The sequence below is a fragment of the Pieris rapae genome, chromosome 19 (genome assembly GCF_905147795.1).
Source record: "Pieris rapae chromosome 19, ilPieRapa1.1, whole genome shotgun sequence".
In the NCBI taxonomy this organism is placed as follows: Eukaryota; Metazoa; Arthropoda; class Insecta; order Lepidoptera; family Pieridae; genus Pieris; species Pieris rapae.
Genome location: NC_059527.1, coordinates 2,060,991 through 2,082,365, shown reverse-complemented (window position 1 = coordinate 2,082,365; position 21,375 = coordinate 2,060,991). Strand labels below are relative to the sequence as shown.

Sequence of the window (21,375 nt, the reverse complement as noted above, 5' to 3'; positions counted from 1 at the left end):
GGCTATCATATTTTGCAGTTGGCAGGCATGGGGGAGGGGTGGTCAACATGGCTTGGCTTGGGACTGCGCCAAATTTGTTGAGGCAGTGACAAAAACTTGTTTTTAAAACTCAAAAACTTTGTTTAAAATTATGCTTACAAAAACTAGCGTTAAGTGGGAATATGCAATGAAAGTGTGTTTCAAAGGATCGGGACTTGATAGGTACTTAAAGGTTTGAGTTTTGTCGTTTAAGAGTAGGGATAAATTGAGTGGAACAAACTAATTAATCTTAATTTCATTGTGACAATACTGCCTCCAGTAAATCTAAAGTGTGTAGTCGTTGGTTTAAAATCATAATTTAGTTCATTCACAACATAAAATTAATTATTAAAATTTTAATACATTTTACAAATCATACAGGGAAACAGACTTTCCAACTACTACTAATAGACCAGCCTGATATACTTAAAGCTAAGAGGATAAGGAATAAAACGACAGAAAATAGTTTAAAAATATTTATTTATTGTTTTTAAATTGTTGATTTATTGTTTCAAAAAATTACTTTTAACAAAACTACCACCGCTTCGGAAAGTGTCCTTCTGTGGAGAAGAAGCGGCGCAAGAAACTCCACAGGAATCACTTTTTTATTTCAAATTACAATTCAATGCAATACAAAATAAAATTATTTTGTGAAGCTTCCTACCTATGTCATCGCCCGGAAATATATAAGTTCCTAAGTGATTCTTATAAAAGTACGTAAGTGATATGTATAAAAATAGATCCATTTCCTACCTAATTGGTATAGAAAACAACTCGATAATATTTACACTAAAATCATCATTTTAATCGTCTTATTAATTATGAGTAATAGAAATTCCTGTAAAAAATATATATTATAGACACCATTTAGCTTAATTGTAAGTTGTTATCAAATATGGCATTAAAAATATTAAACATAGAATAAACAGATAAACTTTTTTATATTATTTATAAATAGCGTTTATGAAAAAAAACAGCTTACACGTGCATATGCACATTTGGATGATTGGATAAACAAATTATCTATCAAAGTGAGACAAACAAAACCTTGCAATACACCAGGATTTAGTGTTAACACATTTTAATTAAAATATAATAATATAGCATCAAAATTAACAGTGAAATACCTTGTAAGAATGATTCAAAGCTATAATATACATAATCAAACAAATATATTAAAACTTTAAAAACACACAATTAACTAGGACAAAATCAGAAATAGAGCATAACACTAAACTTGTGTGGTAGTGTCTGCAACTGAAGCGGTCTATAGCGAAGACATGAAGATAAACATGAAGAAATGAATATATTATAACATACCGATGACGTTTCAATATCAAGCACACATATCATCAGAGTGTGGTGATTTACATGATTTTGGCGTCAACAAAATGTTATGTGCATTATTACAATACATAAAATCAGATTTGGATACGATGCACCACACAAGCTGGATTTGCCGGCAGAATTGTTTTGATACCATGAACCATTCAAGCTTCATGCTTAGACTAAATTGCACATGTCAATAACGTTAGCCACAGCTCTTGTTGCTACGTGCTGAAATCACCAAAACGTAACACTAACCTAGACTAGCTCGATTAAAGATAAGATACTATTTAGTGTAGGTGGCGAAAGAAGTTGAATGCAAAGCAAACGAAAACATTAACAGCAAAATAATTGCTTTAGTTATGCCAATTAGTTTAAATTTCCCTTATGCCACCACAAGTTAAGCCCAAGATTATTTTGCACACGAAACTAAAACAAACCTCTAACAAATCACGAATCACGCACCATCCAACTAAACATTATCTACTACTTATATGTTCCCATTTGGTATTTTTCGTGATTATCGTGCTCGTGCTTAGGATTTAATTTCGGTAGTGTTATCGTTTATTTACATACATTTTGTATAGGCTGGGTTTAAGAATATCCGAACGAAACCACCCTGCAAGAGAAATTGGTAAACCCTACTCCTACGACTACATCTATCTATTCTAATACATTCAGCGCTGCGAAAATACAGTTCAATGCAAGGTCTTAATTAGTAATTCTTACACACATTGCGATGTATCTAACTGGATTGATGAAACCACTGCAACATTTAATTTTCTTGTCGTTTTTTAACGGTAATAAATACATAAACATAACCTTTCACGGGACATCACTGGTATCGCTACTCTAACAACGCTAAGGGGGGCAATCTGAAACAAACTAAAAAGAACACGTCCTACATGCAAATATTTAGACTAGATATTTTCCGATACCTTTATTCCTGTTTCGCGACGCTCGACACGATACTCGATATGCTCAGTTACAGGATTTCTGCAAGCATTCAAAACAACGACATCTGCGATATAACTACCTACACCTAATTAAAGCTTCTAAATATATACATATTACCAAGCATCCGAACGTGTAGTTTCATTCTCTCATCACCACTCGCTTCTGAAAGCACAGAAAAATTCCGCATTCCTGCAAATTTGGCCCTACTGATAACAGTGCCGTTAAATGAGGATTAAGTTTAGAGGGTTCGTAACTTACAGTACCGAGGACTGTATTGCCGCCCGAACGTGACAAATGATTGCTTCTATCCCTCAGGATTTCTGTGAACATTTTAATTATCGTTTTTGCTTATGCTAGTGTTCTAGCTAATGATAGCCTATAGGCATATAGTAACGTGACTTACAGAAAGAACGGTTTACTGCCAATGAATCCTGCACTCATGATTTCTGTGAACATTTGAGAAAACGATTTCTGCATATATTCTGCCCTACCAAAACTGTTATGTCACTTACAGCACTGTGGACCGTTTGTCGCCCGAATGCGTCATATGTCTGAGACTATCCTTGGGAATCCGGAATACTGTGAACATTGTCAAAACCGATTTTGCCTTATACTAGTTCCCTACACACACAAGTAGCGTTAGGAGCTAAATTATTTATAACTCACAGTATCATGAACTGTATTATGCGTCATGTATGTCGTCAGTAAATGCATGCTTTTATAAGCTTCGGAATTTCTGTGAACATAAAAATAAACGATTTTTGCTTACGCTAATGCCCTAACATAGATAAATGCGCAAAAGTGGGGGCTTTCATGACTTACAGTACCGGATACTGTGCTTGCACCTCAGGATTTCTGCGAAAAAATATTAAACCGATTTCTGCAAATATGTTATTGTATCTACCAAACCCCAGCACGTCGATGCAACTATCTGAAACATTTGAATTATTGGCAACCTAACCTAACATTCCAAAGATTGCTGTTTCAGTAAAAAAAAATAACAAAGTTTTACCTAATTTACCGTGAGGTCGTATATATCCTGAACCTTTCAGGGTTTCTGTGAACATAGCAAAATAACGGGCTAGTGTGCTTACGCACTAGTATTTTTGTCAATTTTCCAATGATTAGTGCCTAACGTTTTATAAATAAAAATGTTGGTTATTATCATTAATGGTTATCATCCTAACTTACAGTACAGACTGTACAGCCGTATTTCGTAATCGCCTCAAACTTCAGGCAGGATTTCTGTAAACAGATTTTAAACCAAATTTTCACAGTTAATCTACCGGCACGGCCGCGGTACGAGAAACGCGCAGTTTTCCTCTGAAACATTGGAATTAATTGCACCCTACCTAGTACTGATAGTAGTAATAATCAATAAAAACTTACGTATTATAATTTTTTAAGTATAAGTTCCATAATAGAAATTGTGATAGAGTTTAATATTTTTACCTAATTTGCCTTGGTGGCTAAACATGTTTGGCTTGGGCTCGCGTCGCCATGCCGATTTCTGGGAACAGTGGTAAAAGAAAAAAAAATTACGCGGATATACCGCTCCTTATTATCTGAAATATGTACATTGGACTCCTAACCTAGGTAATATAAATTGCAATATATATAAATAAAGTCAAACGTTATTACATGGAGGTCACTTGATGCGGTGATGTGATCGCTATAAACCAGATGTCTGTAAATAAAGAGAAACAAAACCGACTTCTTCGAATATACATATATTAAATGAAAACCAGTTGCTATTTGTAAAATTATATTATACATTCTTTTGTTTTATGAAAACATTTTTCATACGTCAATAATTTAATTATATTTCTTACAGCGAGTTTGCATAATAAGTTTCATGATCAGACATTGATACTTTTACATTTTGTTTTGTTCCATATTTTTAATAAATTACAGATTCCAAAAAATATAATTAAAAGCTTCTGTTAATTGGTGATCTTCAGATATTTCGGAAGTTTAATCTGAAACAAGTTAGTTGCACCCTAACCAATTCTCGATTTGAAAAATAAAATATATTAATCATTACTTACTTAAAATCTACACCGCGTAGACAATATTTGTTAAGTATTTATTTTTACCGTTTTTGATATCACAGTCCCTCATAGATTCCGTTATTTTATTCCTATTAGACAATTCAATGTCTTTTTTATTGATTTTCTATGTTTTATATATTTTCCTGAAATACTTGATTAGTGGCACTAAACATAACATTAAAAATACGGATTTAATATCTTACGCTAAGTGATTTCCTTTAAACTGCTTAAGCATAATCGTGCATTACCAATGATGAGCTTTCCAACGAATCTGAAAAAACATTTGAAAATGTTTGTGTTCCTAAACCTATTATGGTGAAAGTACCTGTGTAATATTCATGAAGTGCTGATAAAGCGTTTTTGCCTAGCTTATGAAAAATTCCATTAATCTATGCAGTCTCGTGCGACATTAGCTTAGCCGTAAAAATCTGAAACATACTAAAAGCCGTTCCCTATCTACTAGTCGTGTTAAAGTGAAGTTAATTTTCATGCAATACATTAACAAGTATTACCATTTTAGAGTAGTTTTTGGCCTCTCCCGTTTCCTTATGTTAGGTGTAGGTATTTTTTTCTAAGAAAGCGTTACGTTATACATTACATAGAAAGATGTGGTCTCTCTGAATAGCAATTTGCAGACACTTGAAACCTGAATTATATGTCTAGTAAAAGCTTTTAAGGAAAATTTCCAACAACCAATTTAATCGAAGAAATTCCATTGTGCGTTTTGATGTCTTTCTCAAATGTGTTTTGCGGGCTTTTAACTTGCCTGATGTATCAGCAGATTTTGATGAATTCTAAGCTATCCCTCATCCACAATTTGAAAGCGTAACAGGTCTAATTCTGAAAGCACACTGTTAGCGAGATCTAGGTCTAAGGGACAAAATGCTGAAATTCTAGACAAGCACGTGCCTGAAGCTTGCTTTGGACTTTCCATTAATTGAGGACCTCCGGTCATTAGGACATTAGTCACGTAAATACCAGGTTTGTTTATTCTACAAATCCATTATGTTTGTGTTTCAAGCGAGCATGATAGTAAAATTCTGTGAACAGATAATTTCCTACAAGTGTTTACGGGGTGATGGGTTTTATAAGCGAAACGCAAATTTAGTTTTTCATTACTCTGCTTTATAAAGTTGAAATAAGCACTTCACGAACACAACAAACATTGCTTACAGCCTGTTTAAGCTTTCCTCAAACTTCATCACCACTGAAACCAATATTAGCACTCTCACTAACTCCACGATGTTGAAATAGCTACCCGTTATCATGCTATTAGTTATTTCTACATGTGGCTGACAGATAAAAGCGTGTCATATTTCAACATATTTAAACAAATATTAAAACAACCACATATTAACCATCACTCAACTATTTCAAACTTTCCTCTATATCCACAATTTACTTGCATTAACATTATACTTGTAAAAACTGCACATTTAAACCACTTAAATTATTTAGATTAGCTATAACTAATCTTCTTAATTCTTGAAATATTTCTTTATTCATTACTTGATTTTCTCACTCTTCTATTTTTCTTTCTTGAGAATGTGCAAATTAATACAAACAATTATGAAAATCAACCTAAAAATTAAATTAATTTTCCTGCTAAAGTGAATAGGTTCATGCTTAGGTGTTCCGTGACCTTTCTGAGGTGTGAGATAACTTACATCAATGAATATGGCATGTTTACCTGAACTTCATTTCCCGGTTAAAGAGCATTAATAGTAACGAAGCAAAAATAATATAGCTAGTATAATATAAACACATAAAATACATACAAATATATTTAATACATAAATGCACATATGCACTGACCTTTCGTCTCGTGTATAAATTTAGATTTTAGATAATTACTTGTTAATCCGTAAGATCCGATTGTTATTTTCCGAGCTCGGTGTAAAATGTTTTTCTAAGTTTCTCAAAATTATTACTTATCTTATGTCTGTTCCAATGAAATTGTTGTGGCATTTTTGAGGCAGTCATTTCCAAAACTAATCTTTCCTTTGTATCTTATTTAAATGACCTTGTTATGAAATAGCGAAATCTGTGTATCATGTAATAGTTTTGCCTATTTTTGGGTTTTAAGGATTTTCATTATTACTGGTTCACGTGCCAATACTCAACTACTCGTAACGCACATTTACTGATTCAGCAGTAATTAATTTCTAAAGCTCTTCAATAGATTAGCAGCATGACGATATATTTGTACCTATACCTCACGCGTCGTTTTTAAACAATATTTATAATCTTGTCTCTTTAATATGAACTTCTTTCCAACCGTTTGCCACTAGATCGGTATAATACTTTTATGGTAATAGTGTCCTAAACTAGTACTCATTTTTGTTTTCTTAAAATCTCAAAATCAATCAAATCGTCTATAGGTTTATTTTATCCTAATTTTTTGGTCCGTATAACTTAATATCGTTCAATCATTCATATAATTTCATTCCGATACGTTAACACGTATTATTTTTAACGTTTCGCTCAACTTTAATGATTAAAATCCAATGTACCAAATTGCTACAAATTTTAAAGCAATGTTTAAAGACTCTGTAAAGACAAAAACATAAAGGAATTGTCACATTTTCTTTTTAATATAAAAATGTTTTACTAAGCGAAACTATGGACAGACCTTTAAGATTATCTATCCTTCCTCCTTGTCATTAAAAAGTATGTTCTATTTTCATTTTTTATATATTTGTTCGGATCTATATTTTGTGCAGGAGAAATTTTTGTCTTTTTCGAATAAATTCAATATTATTTGAATGATCCTTATCAGCATTTCCTGGATTTTTATTTCGCATACTTGATTCAGTTTTAATTCCGCACTGACCTTTTTCAATTCATATCAAACATATCGTTCTCCGAGTCAAATAAATGCATATCATGCTAAATTAGGCCTTATCCTTACCCTGTTTCGATGCTATTTGAAGATATTGTTAAATTAAAAAAACTACCTTTCTATAACGATCTTAGAAGGTTAAGTTTGACTTAGTTCCGTTTTAAAAAGGGATAAATTTGATTTCTGCATCCGCGTAAAAATTTAGCAACTGAAATTTAAAATATTGGCGATTGATATTTAAGCTGAAATAAATCGGGAATCATACAAAAACATGAACAGAAATTATGAATAATTTATTTTATTTTTACAAAAATATTTAAATTCAATTAACAGAATGAAATAAATGCTAATGAGAGGATTTTACCAATTATAAAAGTTATTATCTATTATATGGGTTTAAATGACAATATTTTTGTGAAATACGTACACAAATTATTTGAGTCGAGTTTTTGTTGATTTTTTAGTATTTCCGGAGCAATGACTATTCATTAGTACATAATTAGCCAATATTTTGACGAGCTACGTTTCGTCGACTGACCTACCTATGTGTTCCGGTCAGTTATAGTAGTTACCTTTTATAGTTGAGTTTTGGATGTTCAATCATTTAGAAATTTACTAAGTATACCACTAAATAAATAATGTCATCGTCCGGCCAAATTTTCCCGTTTAACTGTAGACTCGAATCTTTAATTTATGTACGGTTTTACTAAATCTAATTTTGTTTATTCAACCTAATCTATTAATGAACTTACAACTTTATTTATATTAATGCATGTAGTCTACATTAGTATTTTTCCACGTATATTCGACGTCTATCTCTTATTGATTAAAAACTCCTATCGCGAACAAGCCTGCCTGCAGCTCCAATATATATAATAAATATCTGAAAATTAATCGTTCGCACTTATTACTCCACTTAACTCTAATTGTTATTTCTTAAACGAACCTACGTTATATATACGAATTAGGCTAAAATAATTATTCATTAAAGGAGGAAAATGCTAAATGCCGCGTGATTTATTTAAAATTAATATTATTGTAATAATTTAATACCTTTCTAGAGAATATTTTAAAATTCCCTAAAGGGACATTTCTCTACAACGGACGCCTTGCCGCGGACCAAATATGAAGTACGAGAAACGACGCTGTCAACTGGACCAGTAACAACGTTGACTAACGGACCGACCTGCCTGCCCGTAACTCGATAATTCTGTTGAAAAAGCGACAACCATCAATCAAGATACATACTTAATATTCCTGAAAAATTCACATAAAAGTAGATTGTTGTATTAAAAAAAACAATATTAACCCCATGGGGTTCAGATGGTCAAGTAACTCATGATAGTAAAGGGTTTCGTGATGCTCCATTTTTACTTAAGGCTATATAATTTTGTCACGTAAAATATATACGACATTATATTCATATGTATATCTTAAATCGTCATATGTACAATACAATATTTTGTCTCTAGTATTACAATTAAATAACGTCAATATGTTTGTATGGAAATAAATATGTATGCAATAAATTTTCATAGGTTGTTAACGGTTAAATTACCAAGGAATAATTTTACATGTTTATACGTATTAAAATTAAAACTTAATTCATAATGATATACAACTATAAAATTACTGGTAATACGATTTCATTGGTACCGTTCTATATTAATCGAATAGGTATTTTTTTCTTTTTGAACTGTTTAACTTTTTACCTCTCACACCCTATATATATTTTTTAATAACTTCTATATATATAATTATGTAAACATCTACTAACGCTTGCTATTATTATTTTATGTAGGAAATAAGCCGCATATATATGCTTTATGTTAACTTTATGCAAAATATTAACACATATTTATGATTTATATCGAAGAGCTATGAGTAATTCAAATGTTTAATATTTAGTCAAATAATGTAAAAAAATTGCGCAATATTTCAAAACAATAAGGAAAATGACTAATGACGAAACTAACTGATACCATGATGATTGAATGAATATGATGAAACATTAAAGAGGTTTCCGCGACAATATACATACAAAATGTCATATAAATTTATAGATACATGTAGGTATTTCAAGTATGAGATATCTATCTTTAAACAAACTATGCTTTAAATTGCAACAAAAAATATATTTCTGATTTATTAGTTTTGTGATAAAATAGTACATTTGAGATTTTACCTTCAAAAATAAATTTCTACGAATTCAAACTTTTCTCATAAAAATCTCTATGAAAATTTTATAATAAACTAACAGACGAAATATTTTTTTATGCTAAGTAATACGTTTTAAAAGTCATGATTTATGTCATTTAAAATAAATCGAGTAAGGCGACCTCCTCAAAGATCCACAATTACTTTAATGGTTATTTTTATTATTAACAACTCCTACGTAGTTATGAAGTCATTGTTTACGTTTCCAACTCAAGGATATAAAGAACATGTTATGGACAAAAATAGATATTGATGCTCTTTTTTATTACACACTTGAATATGTCTTATATTCCTGTTAGCAACGTTTTTCTATACTATTATATTATTGCTTTTTTCCTAGTTTTTATAATTTCTGCCGCTGTGTTATAAAATGCTTGCTTCATGTCGTTACGCAACTTTTTCTACATTCTTTTCATTATTGCCTTTTATAAGTTTTTTTAATTGCTTTTGCTCTGTTCTTATATTATAATGCTTAGTTAGTTCTAGTTCCAATAAAACCTGATTTCTGTAACGCAACTTTTTCGTATAATATTTTCATTATTGCCTATTTCTAAGTTTGCAACTTTTTCGTATAATATTTTCATTATTGCCTATTTCGAAGTTCTTCAATTGCTTTTGCTCTGTTCTTATAAAATGCTCGGTTATTCTAGTTCCAATAAAACCTAATTTCTGTAACGGAACTTTTTCGTATAATATATTAAATATTGCTTATTTCTAAGTTTTGTAATTGCTTTTGCTCTGTTCTTATAAAATGCTTAGTTATTCTAGTTCCAATAAAATCTGATTTCTGTAACGCAACTTTTTCGTATAATATTTTCATTATTGCCTATTTCGAAGTTCTTCAATTGCTTTTGCTCTGTTCTTATAAAATGCTTGGTTATTCTAGTTCCAATAAAACCTAATTTCTGTAACGGAACTTTTTCGTATAATATATTAAATATTGCTTATTTCTAAGTTTTGTAATTGCTTTTGCTCTGTTCTTATAAAATGCTTGGTTATTCTAGTTCCAATAAAACCTAATTTCTGTAACGGAACTTTTTCGTATAATATATTAAATATTGCTTATTTCTAAGTTTTGTAATTGCTTTTGCTCTGTTCTTATAAAATGCTTAGTTATTCTAGTTCCAATAAAACCTGATTTCTGTAACGCAACTTTTTCGTATAATATTTTCATTATTGCCTATTTCGAAGTTCTTCAATTGCTTTTGCTCTGTTCTTATAAAATGCTGGGTTATTCTAGTTCCAATAAAACCTAATTTCTGTAACGGAACTTTTTCGTATAATATATTAAATATTGCTTATTTCTAAGTTTTGTAATTGCTTTTGCTCTGTTCTTATAAAATGCTTAGTTATTCTAGTTCCAATAAAACCTGATTTCTGTAACGCAACTTTTTCGTATAATATTTTCATTATTGCCTATTTCGAAGTTCTTCAATTGCTTTTGCTCTGTTCTTATAAATTGCTCGGTTATTCTAGTTCCAATAAAACCTAATTTCTGTAACGGAACTTTTTCGTATAATATATTAAATATTGCTTATTTCTAAGTTTTGTAATTGCTTTTGCTCTGTTCTTATAAAATGCTTAGTTATTCTAGTTCCAATAAAACCTGATTTCTGTAACGCAACTTTGTCGTATAATATTTTCATTATTGCCTATTTACAAGTTTTTTAATTGCTTTTGCTCTGTTCTTATAAAATGCTTGGTTATTCTAATTCCAATAAAACTAATTTCTGTAACGGAACTTTTTCGTATAATATATTAAATATCGCTTATTTCTATGTTTTGTAATTGCTACCGCTCTGCTCTTATTAAATAAATACTTTGTTATTCCAGTTAATTAAACTTAATGTCTGTTATGTAACTTTTTCCTATATTATTTTGCTTAAACCAATTTGCTTCTGGTCTGTTTTCACAAAATGCTTGAATAATTTCCGTTACGCAACTTTTTTTCCTATACTTTTTTCATTCTTGCCTATTTCAAAGTTTTTAAATTGCTATCGCACTATTCCTATATAATACTTTTGGTTATGACAGTTTCAATTTAACCTAATCGCTGTACCGCAACTATTCCTATAAAAATATATTATTGCTTATTTAAAATGCTTCATTATTCCTGTTCCAATAAAATCTAATTTCTGTTATGCAACTTTTTTATTATATTAATGCTCTAAACAATGGTTTTTCTTCTGTTCTCATTAAATGCTGGTTAAATTTCCATTACGAAACTTTTTCCTATATTTTTTTCCATTATTGCCTATTTCTAAGTTCTTAATTACTACTACTGCTCGGTTCTCATAAAATACTAGATATAATTTACGATCCAATAAAGCCTAATTCATGTTACGCAACATTTGCCTATAATATTGTCATTATTGCTTATTTCAAAGATCTTTAATTGCTACTGCTAGGTTTTTTTAATACTTGATACTGCCAATTGGTTAAAAACTAATAATAGTTATTGTAACTAAATCTCGTCTAGCCTACTACCATTATCTAATGAATGAATTATTTAGAATCTTATGTATGTCCGATTACTACATTATAGTTTATATACATTCGAGGTTTCTACACAACATTAAAAACTATGGAATATTTTTTATAGAAATATAAGTATTGTTATCATGCTTTGCAGCCCATCAGGTTTCGTTTTGTCCAACTTATACAGATCATGTTGTATAAGTAGATAATTTATCATTATAATGATTTAGCTATTATCATAAATCTTAAATCAAATCAAACTGGTAACATTTACTTCAAGGTTTTTATGGCTTAAATTATTTTATAACATAATAAATATATATAAATAAACAATTCTTTGTCATATAAGAAACAACTTTGTTTTATTACATATTTCTTATTTAAGTATTTTCTCATAAATTACTTTAAAATGTTAACCGCCAGAAGAGTTTTGTATTGCGTCAGCATAAATACTAATGTTATCATAATCATGAGTGAACAAATATTTATTCACTAATAATCGTTATTTGTTCATTAGTTTATATCATAAATAATATGACCAATTGATATTTTTTTAATTTGTTTCAAATTCTGAAGGTTGTCTGTAAGTTATCTCTTTATGAAGTCACGAGTGACGAATCTTCATTAAAAAAAAATTTCGGTCAGAGAAACATGGTTTACACTTAAAGTTCGTGTTTGCTCACACATCCTAACTTTTTCTTAAACAGGTGAATTTGTCTTGTCACTTTTATATACACATTTAATTTTCTAGTTACATGAAATATGTTAATACTAGATATTATATGTTAAATATTGGTCACATTTCTATGGTGGTATGTTATTGTATTATAAATTTACCCAAATAGGTTTTATACATATATGTATTATAATTCAAAATTTTATACATGGTAGATATTTTGATTAAATGCTTTCATGAAAATTTTTTTTTATAAATAAAGAAATTAACCCTTCAAATGTTTTGTACAGTTAAAATCTAATTTTAGCATTAGGATTCTTTGAATATTATGCTTTTTAATATTTTAAGGGTAAAGAAGTTTTTCTTTTGCTTATACATATAAATATCTATATTATTTTTGTTTTACCGCAGTTAGGTCATTTTTGTCATGTTTCCTTTTCTACACTTAAATATAATCATGAATTTTCAGTTATCTAGTAACTAGTGTGTCAGATTTGATTTTATATTTCAGTAGGTAATACATTGTCTTACGGTATTTATATACATCTCACTTTATCTTTAGTTTACCCTTTGCTTATCCTTTTTTTTAATTTACTTACATTTATAGCCTAATTTCATATAGTTATATTAATTCTAAAAGGCACTTATGGCACTAAATATATGCTTATCTTAAATAAAATAAATATGTTTCCATTGGTCTTATATTAAAAGTTCAATTTTAATGCTTTTTCATTGAACATAAGCTCTCACATATATTTTTTAACTTAATATTTCAGGATTGATGGTCGTATATCATTACTTTGGTTTTATCTATTTTCAATTCAAAAGAAGTTTTTTCATAAAATATTGTTATTACTCCTTAAAACTATATTTGTTATAAATAAAGATGTTTCTCTTAATCATTTGTTATAATAAGGTAAAATTACCATTTCAAACCATATAACAAGGTCAATTTTTGTTTTATAATGTAAAAAATCTTAATTCAATATTTATTTGCTTTTCATAATAAAAAATTCACTTTCAATTACCTGTTACATAACAATATTAGTAATCAGAATGTATTTATTATTATGCAGAATAACTATGGGCCTACAAACTTATATTCACTTGGTTATAGAAAGTCAATAATCATAATTTAAATTGTTGTTTAAATATAAATTTTGTTTTTACTGCTTAAATATATATATTTGTGTTTCAGACATATGTATTTAACTATGCTGCAATAATTATAAAAATATTTATTCAATTTTAATCACTAAAAAACACTGTCTTAAAAGCATATAAGAAATGCTAATTATTTGTCTTCTTCATAGCTTCTACCTTATTTAAAAACCATCTTTGTAAAATATTCTTCAGTTTTATTAGCAGACTTTTTTTTAAGTTTACCACAATGTTTAACATGTTTCATATTTTTCTTGATGATTGTATAATACATATAAGTTTTAAAGAATTTTCTATAATATTTTTTATTAATTCTGAATAACTAAACTAAGTTATTAACCTACAAATAATCCACAAAAATGTGTAATTAAGTTACAGTTAGACTCTAGAAATTAAAATTATTTTGATAACAACCTGAAAAGCTATTAATCAATTATTACTGCTTTGCCTAATTGTTGTAAATAAATGGGTATCTTATCTACAGAATTTCTGTTTTAACTGTTTCACTAATTTAAATTTAGTAACCATACCATAAATTATTATTACTATCAAATTTAACCATATTACTTGGTTCTGTTAACTAACCTTTTGTTTTTATTACTTAAATAGTAAATGAGAAATATTACTTGATTTATATCAATCCAATTTAATTAATATCTATTAAATTCATATATTTTTAAATTTAGTTTTGTAATCATTACTATTAGGACATCAAGACATCAAAGTAAACAATATTAAGCTTATTTTATTGTTTAAATTTTTATCTAAATTAGTTTGTTGTGGGTGTTTATTTTTACATTCACTCTTTTTTGTGAACTGCACTAAAGTAACTATTTCTGTAATGAATACCTACTATACAACTATTTTATTGACTTTATGTATAATTTCACTGTTATTTTGTTATTATTACTTGTTTATTCTTTGTTGTAAATTCTTATAACGTGTAACATTTAAAAATGAAAAAAAATGTTAATCATGATGAGTTTTGCTAGTATTTCGAAACATTTTTAACTGAGCAATGTTAATAAATTTTGTCAAAGTTAAATGGGTTGTTGTCTACACTACTTAAATTGTAATTAAAATTATTTTTTTATTTATAACAACCTATGAAAATGCAATACAATTACTATAAATTGTGAAAATTCGAACATATTTCGATATTACGTACCGTTTTCTAATAGTTTCCCTTTAACGCCTAATTTACCTAAGCTTTAACACATAAAAGATATACCACCTTGATTAAGTTAAATGGTAATTATACCTTTATTCGAAGTCTCTTCAGACTGAGCAGTGGCATATCTGAAAATTTTATCTAGACTGTACTAGAAACATCCACAAAATCTAAAATATTGTAAATGCGGTAGGTACTCAAATTTCGAAATATTAACACTCAATATACCCACATACACTAAGCTGTTATAATTACATTATGTTTAGGTATGATTCATAAATTTAATCTATATAGGTTGTTTGTTGGTTAAGTCAATAATAAGTCTAGGTATTATTACGTCACTATGACTGTAATTAAAAATACCTAATGTAATTAAGGACAAGGAAAACTTTAAAATGGTGGTCTAAATATCATTGTTTTAGTAGGAAACAACTAATTTTTGTATATTTGACAGAGTAAGTTATTGAGTTTATTTATTTCTAACTCCGTCATAAAATATGAATATGAAATTTCACCCACCTTTTATTATAATCCTTGAACTCCAGCTGTTTTCTAGCCATTTTATAGACGTCAAACTTAATTGCGCAGTAACTACGTTCTCTACCGGGCGATGACTCCGCCATCTTGAATATATTCTACGTAATCTTCCATTTCCGACTTCTCTAGGATCTTTCAACGCTTTATTCTAGTGCACTTTAAAACCTCGATTTTAATTCCTAAATACCTATTTCTACAGGTACCAAGTCTTGGACCTCTAAATATAGACCTAAGGTACATGGCGATGAACGAACCTCACTACTACGCTAGCAAAATAATTATGGTAGATAATTCCCCCGCGCAGCTGGTTAAATACTCCCTCCTTCATCCGGTGACGCAGTATAATGATGCTAGTAGAAAAGACACGTAAACCACCACTCGTACATAGTTACTTTACTATTCTCAATACAGCAGCATTATAGTTCTAGAATATTCTTTGTCTGTGCGAATGAGACCAGTGTCTGTGTTAAAAGGAGAAAGCAATACCACTGTAATATTCCAAAACCTGATTATAGTCAAAGAGCTAAAAAGATGTCCAGGAAAAAAAGAGTCGTGAATCTAGAAATCTTATTTATTTAATACACAGATGTATTCAATTATTATAATTAAAATACAATATAACGCACATTTTTATGACATGACACCTAAATTAAGTTATTCTTAAACTTGGACTAAAAATTATGTGGCGTAAACACAAACAACTACCTATTTAATATTGAGAGAAAAACATAACATATTCTTATTATTAAATAAGCTAAATCTTTCTTAAATATTACTAATGTTGTCATATAAAATACAATTTTAATGTAATTTAAGAAAATTTTAATTTATTAATAATACAAGGAAATAAATTCGTTAAATGTGTTGTTATATCATAAAAATCACTTTTTTTACTTTTGACATTAATTATAAAATACATAACTCTTGTAACATATAAAAAAGCTAAAACTAAAAGTTCTGTTTAAGTACAACAATTGGTGAAAATTATTTTATTTATTAAAATATCTCTTAAGCTAGGAAGTAAACAAGCGCAATTATTTTCCAGTGCAGTAAATCGAGATCAATAGAGAACATTCTAGACACTGCAGAATCCAGGGAACTAGGGTGCATTGGGAGTTTGGAATAGGGTTGGGGATGGGGACAAAGATACAGCTGCGCAACTAAATCCTTGATCAATATTTTAGACCTTGGAACATTCTAGAAATTGTATTGAACACAGCTTTCACGTGTGTGAACGCCGAGCTCGAATTTCAACGCACACTAGTGTATTAATTTAGGGTGAATGCACAATGTTCACAGGGAATTATTATTAGTAGAAGAAGCAAAAAATACTACAATGGATATTGAAATAGCTTGATAATTTATGTATTATAATATTGTAATGATAATAGCACCAATAATCACGTTATATACATAAAAAACAATATCACAAAAGAGGTATTAATAAAAAGTAGTCAAGAAAGTAAAAAGTAGCTATAAAACGGTGGAAAAGCAATTTCTATCACACATAAAATATACCTTAATCTACTCAAATTTTTTAGCACAAAAAATATTAAACCCTTAACTAAATATAATAACACATAATGAAATATTAAATGTAACAAAATTAGATATTCTTATAATTAGATTAAGTATATCCCCAAAAAGATCAAAAAATGAAACCACGTACCTACAAGGCTCTACAAAATTAGTTATTATTTTTAAGATATTTAATAACATACGTCTTTATTATCATTGATTCCCTAGTGCTTGTTTAATTGTCAAACTTAAATATACTTATTATGTTATTTCACCTTTTACAATGATTTTAATATACAGTCAAACGTCTCTGACCGTTCTAGTCTATCAGCGCTGATATTACGCGATACATTTTTATTTGTAACTGTTAAGTGGTTTGCTATTTATCATTAATTTCACGACAGCAACAAATAATATCATAAAGATTTTTACGCACAGAAGTTTATTTTAAAAATTAAAAGTTCAAAGAAATGGATGCGTATTACGGTTGAGTGTGTTGCAGTCATACTAGAGTATTATTATTATTAAAAAATGTAGACTTCTCCGTATTTATTAATTTAAATTTTAAGGAGGAATCTGTTTCTTAAAACTTAAGCATAACAATCAAACACACAGTATTTACAAATTTCATAACATTTTCGACCTAGTTATAATAAATAAATAAATAATCAACAATTAATTATTTACTTATAAGTATATCAAAGCATATTTATATTTTTTACCCAATATGTATTGGCTACTATTATTTTAAAAATATTATTACATCTTTTAAAGGTACATTTAAAAGTTAAAATATACCTACTTTATCTATTATTTTTATACTATTCATTTTATATTAAATCATATAGTTATTTTATGGTTCTCTAGAAAAATTTTAAAATGAGAATATCATATCTAAAAATCGTTTGATCCGTTTTAGCAAAAGTGTGCACTCTTCTTAATTTATTCACACAAAAATCATTTTAGTGTGCGTTAAGGTTGGCAGCAACGTCAAAACGTATTTAGAGTTGCAAGATGTTAAAATTAAAAGTCCTACAACTTAATGTGCAAATAAGAAAAAAAATGTCTACGATATATAATTTTTTATTTTCATTTCACTATATAATATTTTTAAATAATGCTGTAGTTGCAAGGTTAAAATTAAAAGCCCTACAACTTAATATGCAAATAAGAAAAAAATGTATACGCTTTATAATATTTTTTTTCATTTCATTATATACTATTTTTAAATAATGCTGTTTATTAGAGTATCATTAGTATATAATAGTTATATTCTCGTTGGGTATTGAAAAGATTAAATAAACTGTAGAAATTATTAATTTTTAACTATTTTTTTGTTTATTTGTTTTTATGTACGGTCTACATATTGGTCTACACATTACAAAAATAAGTTTAAAGAATTTCGTAGAAATAGGGTTAAGTCATGAACAATGGCAACCCTAAAATAACTGGAATAATGAACGCTATGTTTTGTCTTTATCTAACGCATGATACAATTCTATACTGCTATTCTTATCACGCAACTCTTAAATTTGATTGGACGGGAAATATAATTATCTAGAACATTCTCCATTAAACTGTTTCTTATTGGAAGGCTCTCGAGGCATCTAGAAAATTCTCGAACGCTATTCGCCAATGAGCCCGAGGTATATAAGCAACGCGAAAGCGCGGCAATACATCAGTATTTGAAAAGACAAACAAGCGAATACTAAGAGTATAATCGGTGCAATACCAAGTTTTACAAGCGAATATCAAACAAGTGGATCTATTTATTCAACGAGTGAAGTGATATAGTAAAAAATAATAACATCAAAATGCCAGCTATTGGAATTGATCTTGGAACCACATACTCATGTGTGGGAGTGTGGCAACATGGAAACGTGGAAATCATCGCAAACGACCAAGGCAACCGAACAACGCCATCATACGTTGCGTTCACAGACACAGAGAGACTTATTGGAGATGCCGCTAAGAACCAGGTCGCTTTGAACCCGAATAATACAGTGTTCGACGCAAAGCGACTAATTGGCAGAAAATTCGACGACCCCAAGATTCAGCAAGATATGAAACACTGGCCTTTCAAAGTTGTAAACGACTATGGCAAATCTAAAATTCAGGTGGAATTCAAGGGCGAAACAAAACGATTTTCTCCGGAAGAAATCAGCAGCATGGTCCTGACGAAGATGAAGGAAACTGCTGAGGCGTATTTGGGTAGTTCGGTCAGAGACGCTGTTATAACGGTACCAGCTTACTTCAACGACTCCCAGCGCCAAGCAACAAAGGATGCGGGTGCGATTGCCGGTATCAACGTTTTAAGAATAATTAATGAACCCACCGCTGCCGCTTTGGCTTATGGCCTGGACAAAAGTCTGAAAGGAGAACGTAACGTCTTGATTTTTGATCTAGGCGGCGGTACCTTTGATGTATCAATCTTAACTATCGACGAGGGATCTTTGTTTGAAGTTAAAGCTACTGCCGGCGATACGCATCTCGGCGGTGAGGACTTTGACAACAGACTAGTCAACCACCTGGCAGATGAATTCTTCCGAAAGTATAAGAAGGATATAAGGAATAACCCTCGCGCTCTTCGTCGACTACGAACCGCTGCTGAAAGAGCTAAACGGACCTTATCATCGAGCACGGAAGCCACCATTGAAATAGACGCTCTCTACGAAGGAATCGACTACTACACCAGGGTTTCTCGCGCACGGTTTGAGGAATTAAACTCTGATTTGTTCCGCGGTACTCTGGAACCAGTCGAGAAGGCCCTCAAGGATGCTAAACTTGACAAAAGCTCTATTCACGATGTAGTATTGGTGGGCGGTTCCACTCGTATTCCAAAAATTCAAAGCATGCTGCAAAACTTCTTCTGTGGTAAGAAATTGAACCTCTCCATCAATCCCGATGAAGCAGTTGCCTATGGCGCTGCGGTTCAAGCAGCTATCTTAAGTGGGGAACAGCACAGTAAAATTCAGGATGTACTGCTAGTAGATGTTGCTCCATTGTCATTGGGTATTGAGACTGCAGGAGGAGTAATGACGAAGATCATTGAGCGGAATGCGAAGATTCCATGCAGACAGTCGCAAACCTTCACCACATACTCGGACAACCAACCAGCCGTTACCATCCAGGTGTACGAGGGTGAGCGAGCTATGACTAAAGACAACAATCTGCTCGGGCGATTTGATCTTACTGGAATACCTCCAGCTCCACGAGGAGTACCTAAGATTGATGTTACCTTCGATTTGGATGCCAATGGAATCTTAAACGTGTCCGCGAAAGAAAATAGTACCGGCCTAAGCAAGAACATAGTGATCAAGAATGATAAGGGTCGCCTTTCGCAAGCTGAGATCGACCGCATGTTGGCTGAAGCCGAAAGGTACAAAGAAGAAGATAACCGCCAAAGAGAAAGAGTAGCAGCTCGTAATCAACTAGAATCCTACATCTTTAGTGTGAAACAGGCTTTGGACGATGCTGGTGAAAAACTAGGTCAAGAAGATAAGAACACAGCTCTAAATGCGTGTGATGAAGCTCTCAAGTGGTTCGAAAACAATACCTTAGCGGAAAAAGAAGAATATGAACACAAGCTTAAGGAATTACAAAGAACTTGTTCTCCAATAATGAGCAAGATGCACAATGCCGGTTCCAACCCAGGTGGCTTCCAGCCCGGACAAGGATTCCAACAAGGGCAAGGATTCCAGCAAGGACCAGGTTTTCAACCAGGACAAGGCTACCAACAATACAGCAACCAAGGCCCCACAGTAGAGGAAGTAGATTAAAATGACATCAAATCTGAATTAAATTTAGTACAACTTTGTAAATAGTATTGTTAAGTTTCCGACTGATTAGTTCTTAAATATTTATTATAAGCATTCCATAATGAACAGATAATCATGCATTATCTTAGAAATTGGAATAAATTAAGTAAAATGATAACTTTCTGTTTTATTTTTCCCACATTATTTCTAACTTTATTTGATTTCCAATAAAACCCTAAATGTTTACCTAATAAAAAGATTGTTTCTTAATATGTATTTATGTATACAATTTTTTGCTATGATAAAACAACAAAACGAAAAATGGGGAGCTTGAACACTAAGCCATAGAGACACGGTAATTTTTTTATTTACTCGATAAAAAAATACAAGTTTAATTGTGAACATTTTACTCCGGGTTTTTAAAGCTACTCGAGACTACAAGGAAAAATAAATACTAAACAACTATCACTTTTGAGTGATTTGTTCAAAAATCGCATACCTATATTTACGCAATATTTTTTTCGATAATAAAATAAGCTATTTTACGGCGCAGTTCTTTAAACAAGTAGTAGTCCAGTCATTATAGACATTGGAAATCGAAAATTTAATTATGATTCCAAAAGTTTTCTAACTGAACTGAACGGTCAAGTGAATGGTACATTGGG

At 30.3% G+C, this 21,375-nt stretch overlaps 1 protein-coding gene and 1 long non-coding RNA gene across 6 annotated transcripts; one reads left to right on the top strand and one right to left on the bottom strand.

Annotated features, from left to right (window-relative positions):
* Positions 1-479: 479 nt before the first annotated feature.
* On the bottom strand, positions 480-15,733 carry LOC110993495. 5 transcript variants are annotated; one of them, XR_002600188.2, is made up of 6 exons: positions 15,417-15,732; positions 14,895-15,025; positions 8,248-8,404; positions 7,947-8,077; positions 6,985-7,402; positions 480-6,902 (listed from the first exon to the last, which is right to left on the bottom strand). It is a non-coding gene; the product is annotated as an uncharacterized LOC110993495 (long non-coding RNA). The 5 variants fall into 5 exon arrangements; XR_002600191.2 differs by having other exon boundaries at positions 480-7,436; positions 15,417-15,733; XR_002600187.2 differs by having other exon boundaries at positions 480-7,402.
* Positions 15,734-18,641: 2,908 nt separating this feature from the next.
* Positions 18,642-20,888, top strand: LOC110993516 (heat shock protein 68-like). The gene has a single exon (XM_022259804.2). It carries the CDS (start codon positions 18,767-18,769, stop codon positions 20,729-20,731), a length of 1,965 nt encoding a protein of 654 aa, XP_022115496.2. The 5' UTR covers positions 18,642-18,766; the 3' UTR covers positions 20,732-20,888.
* The last annotated feature ends 487 nt before the right edge of the window (positions 20,889-21,375 follow it).

What these genes read in the sequence shown, in the direction of transcription:
- LOC110993516 (XM_022259804.2), top strand. Translation starts at nt 18,767, where the DNA reads ATGCCAGCTATTGGAATTGATCTTGGAACCACATACTCATGTGTGGGA.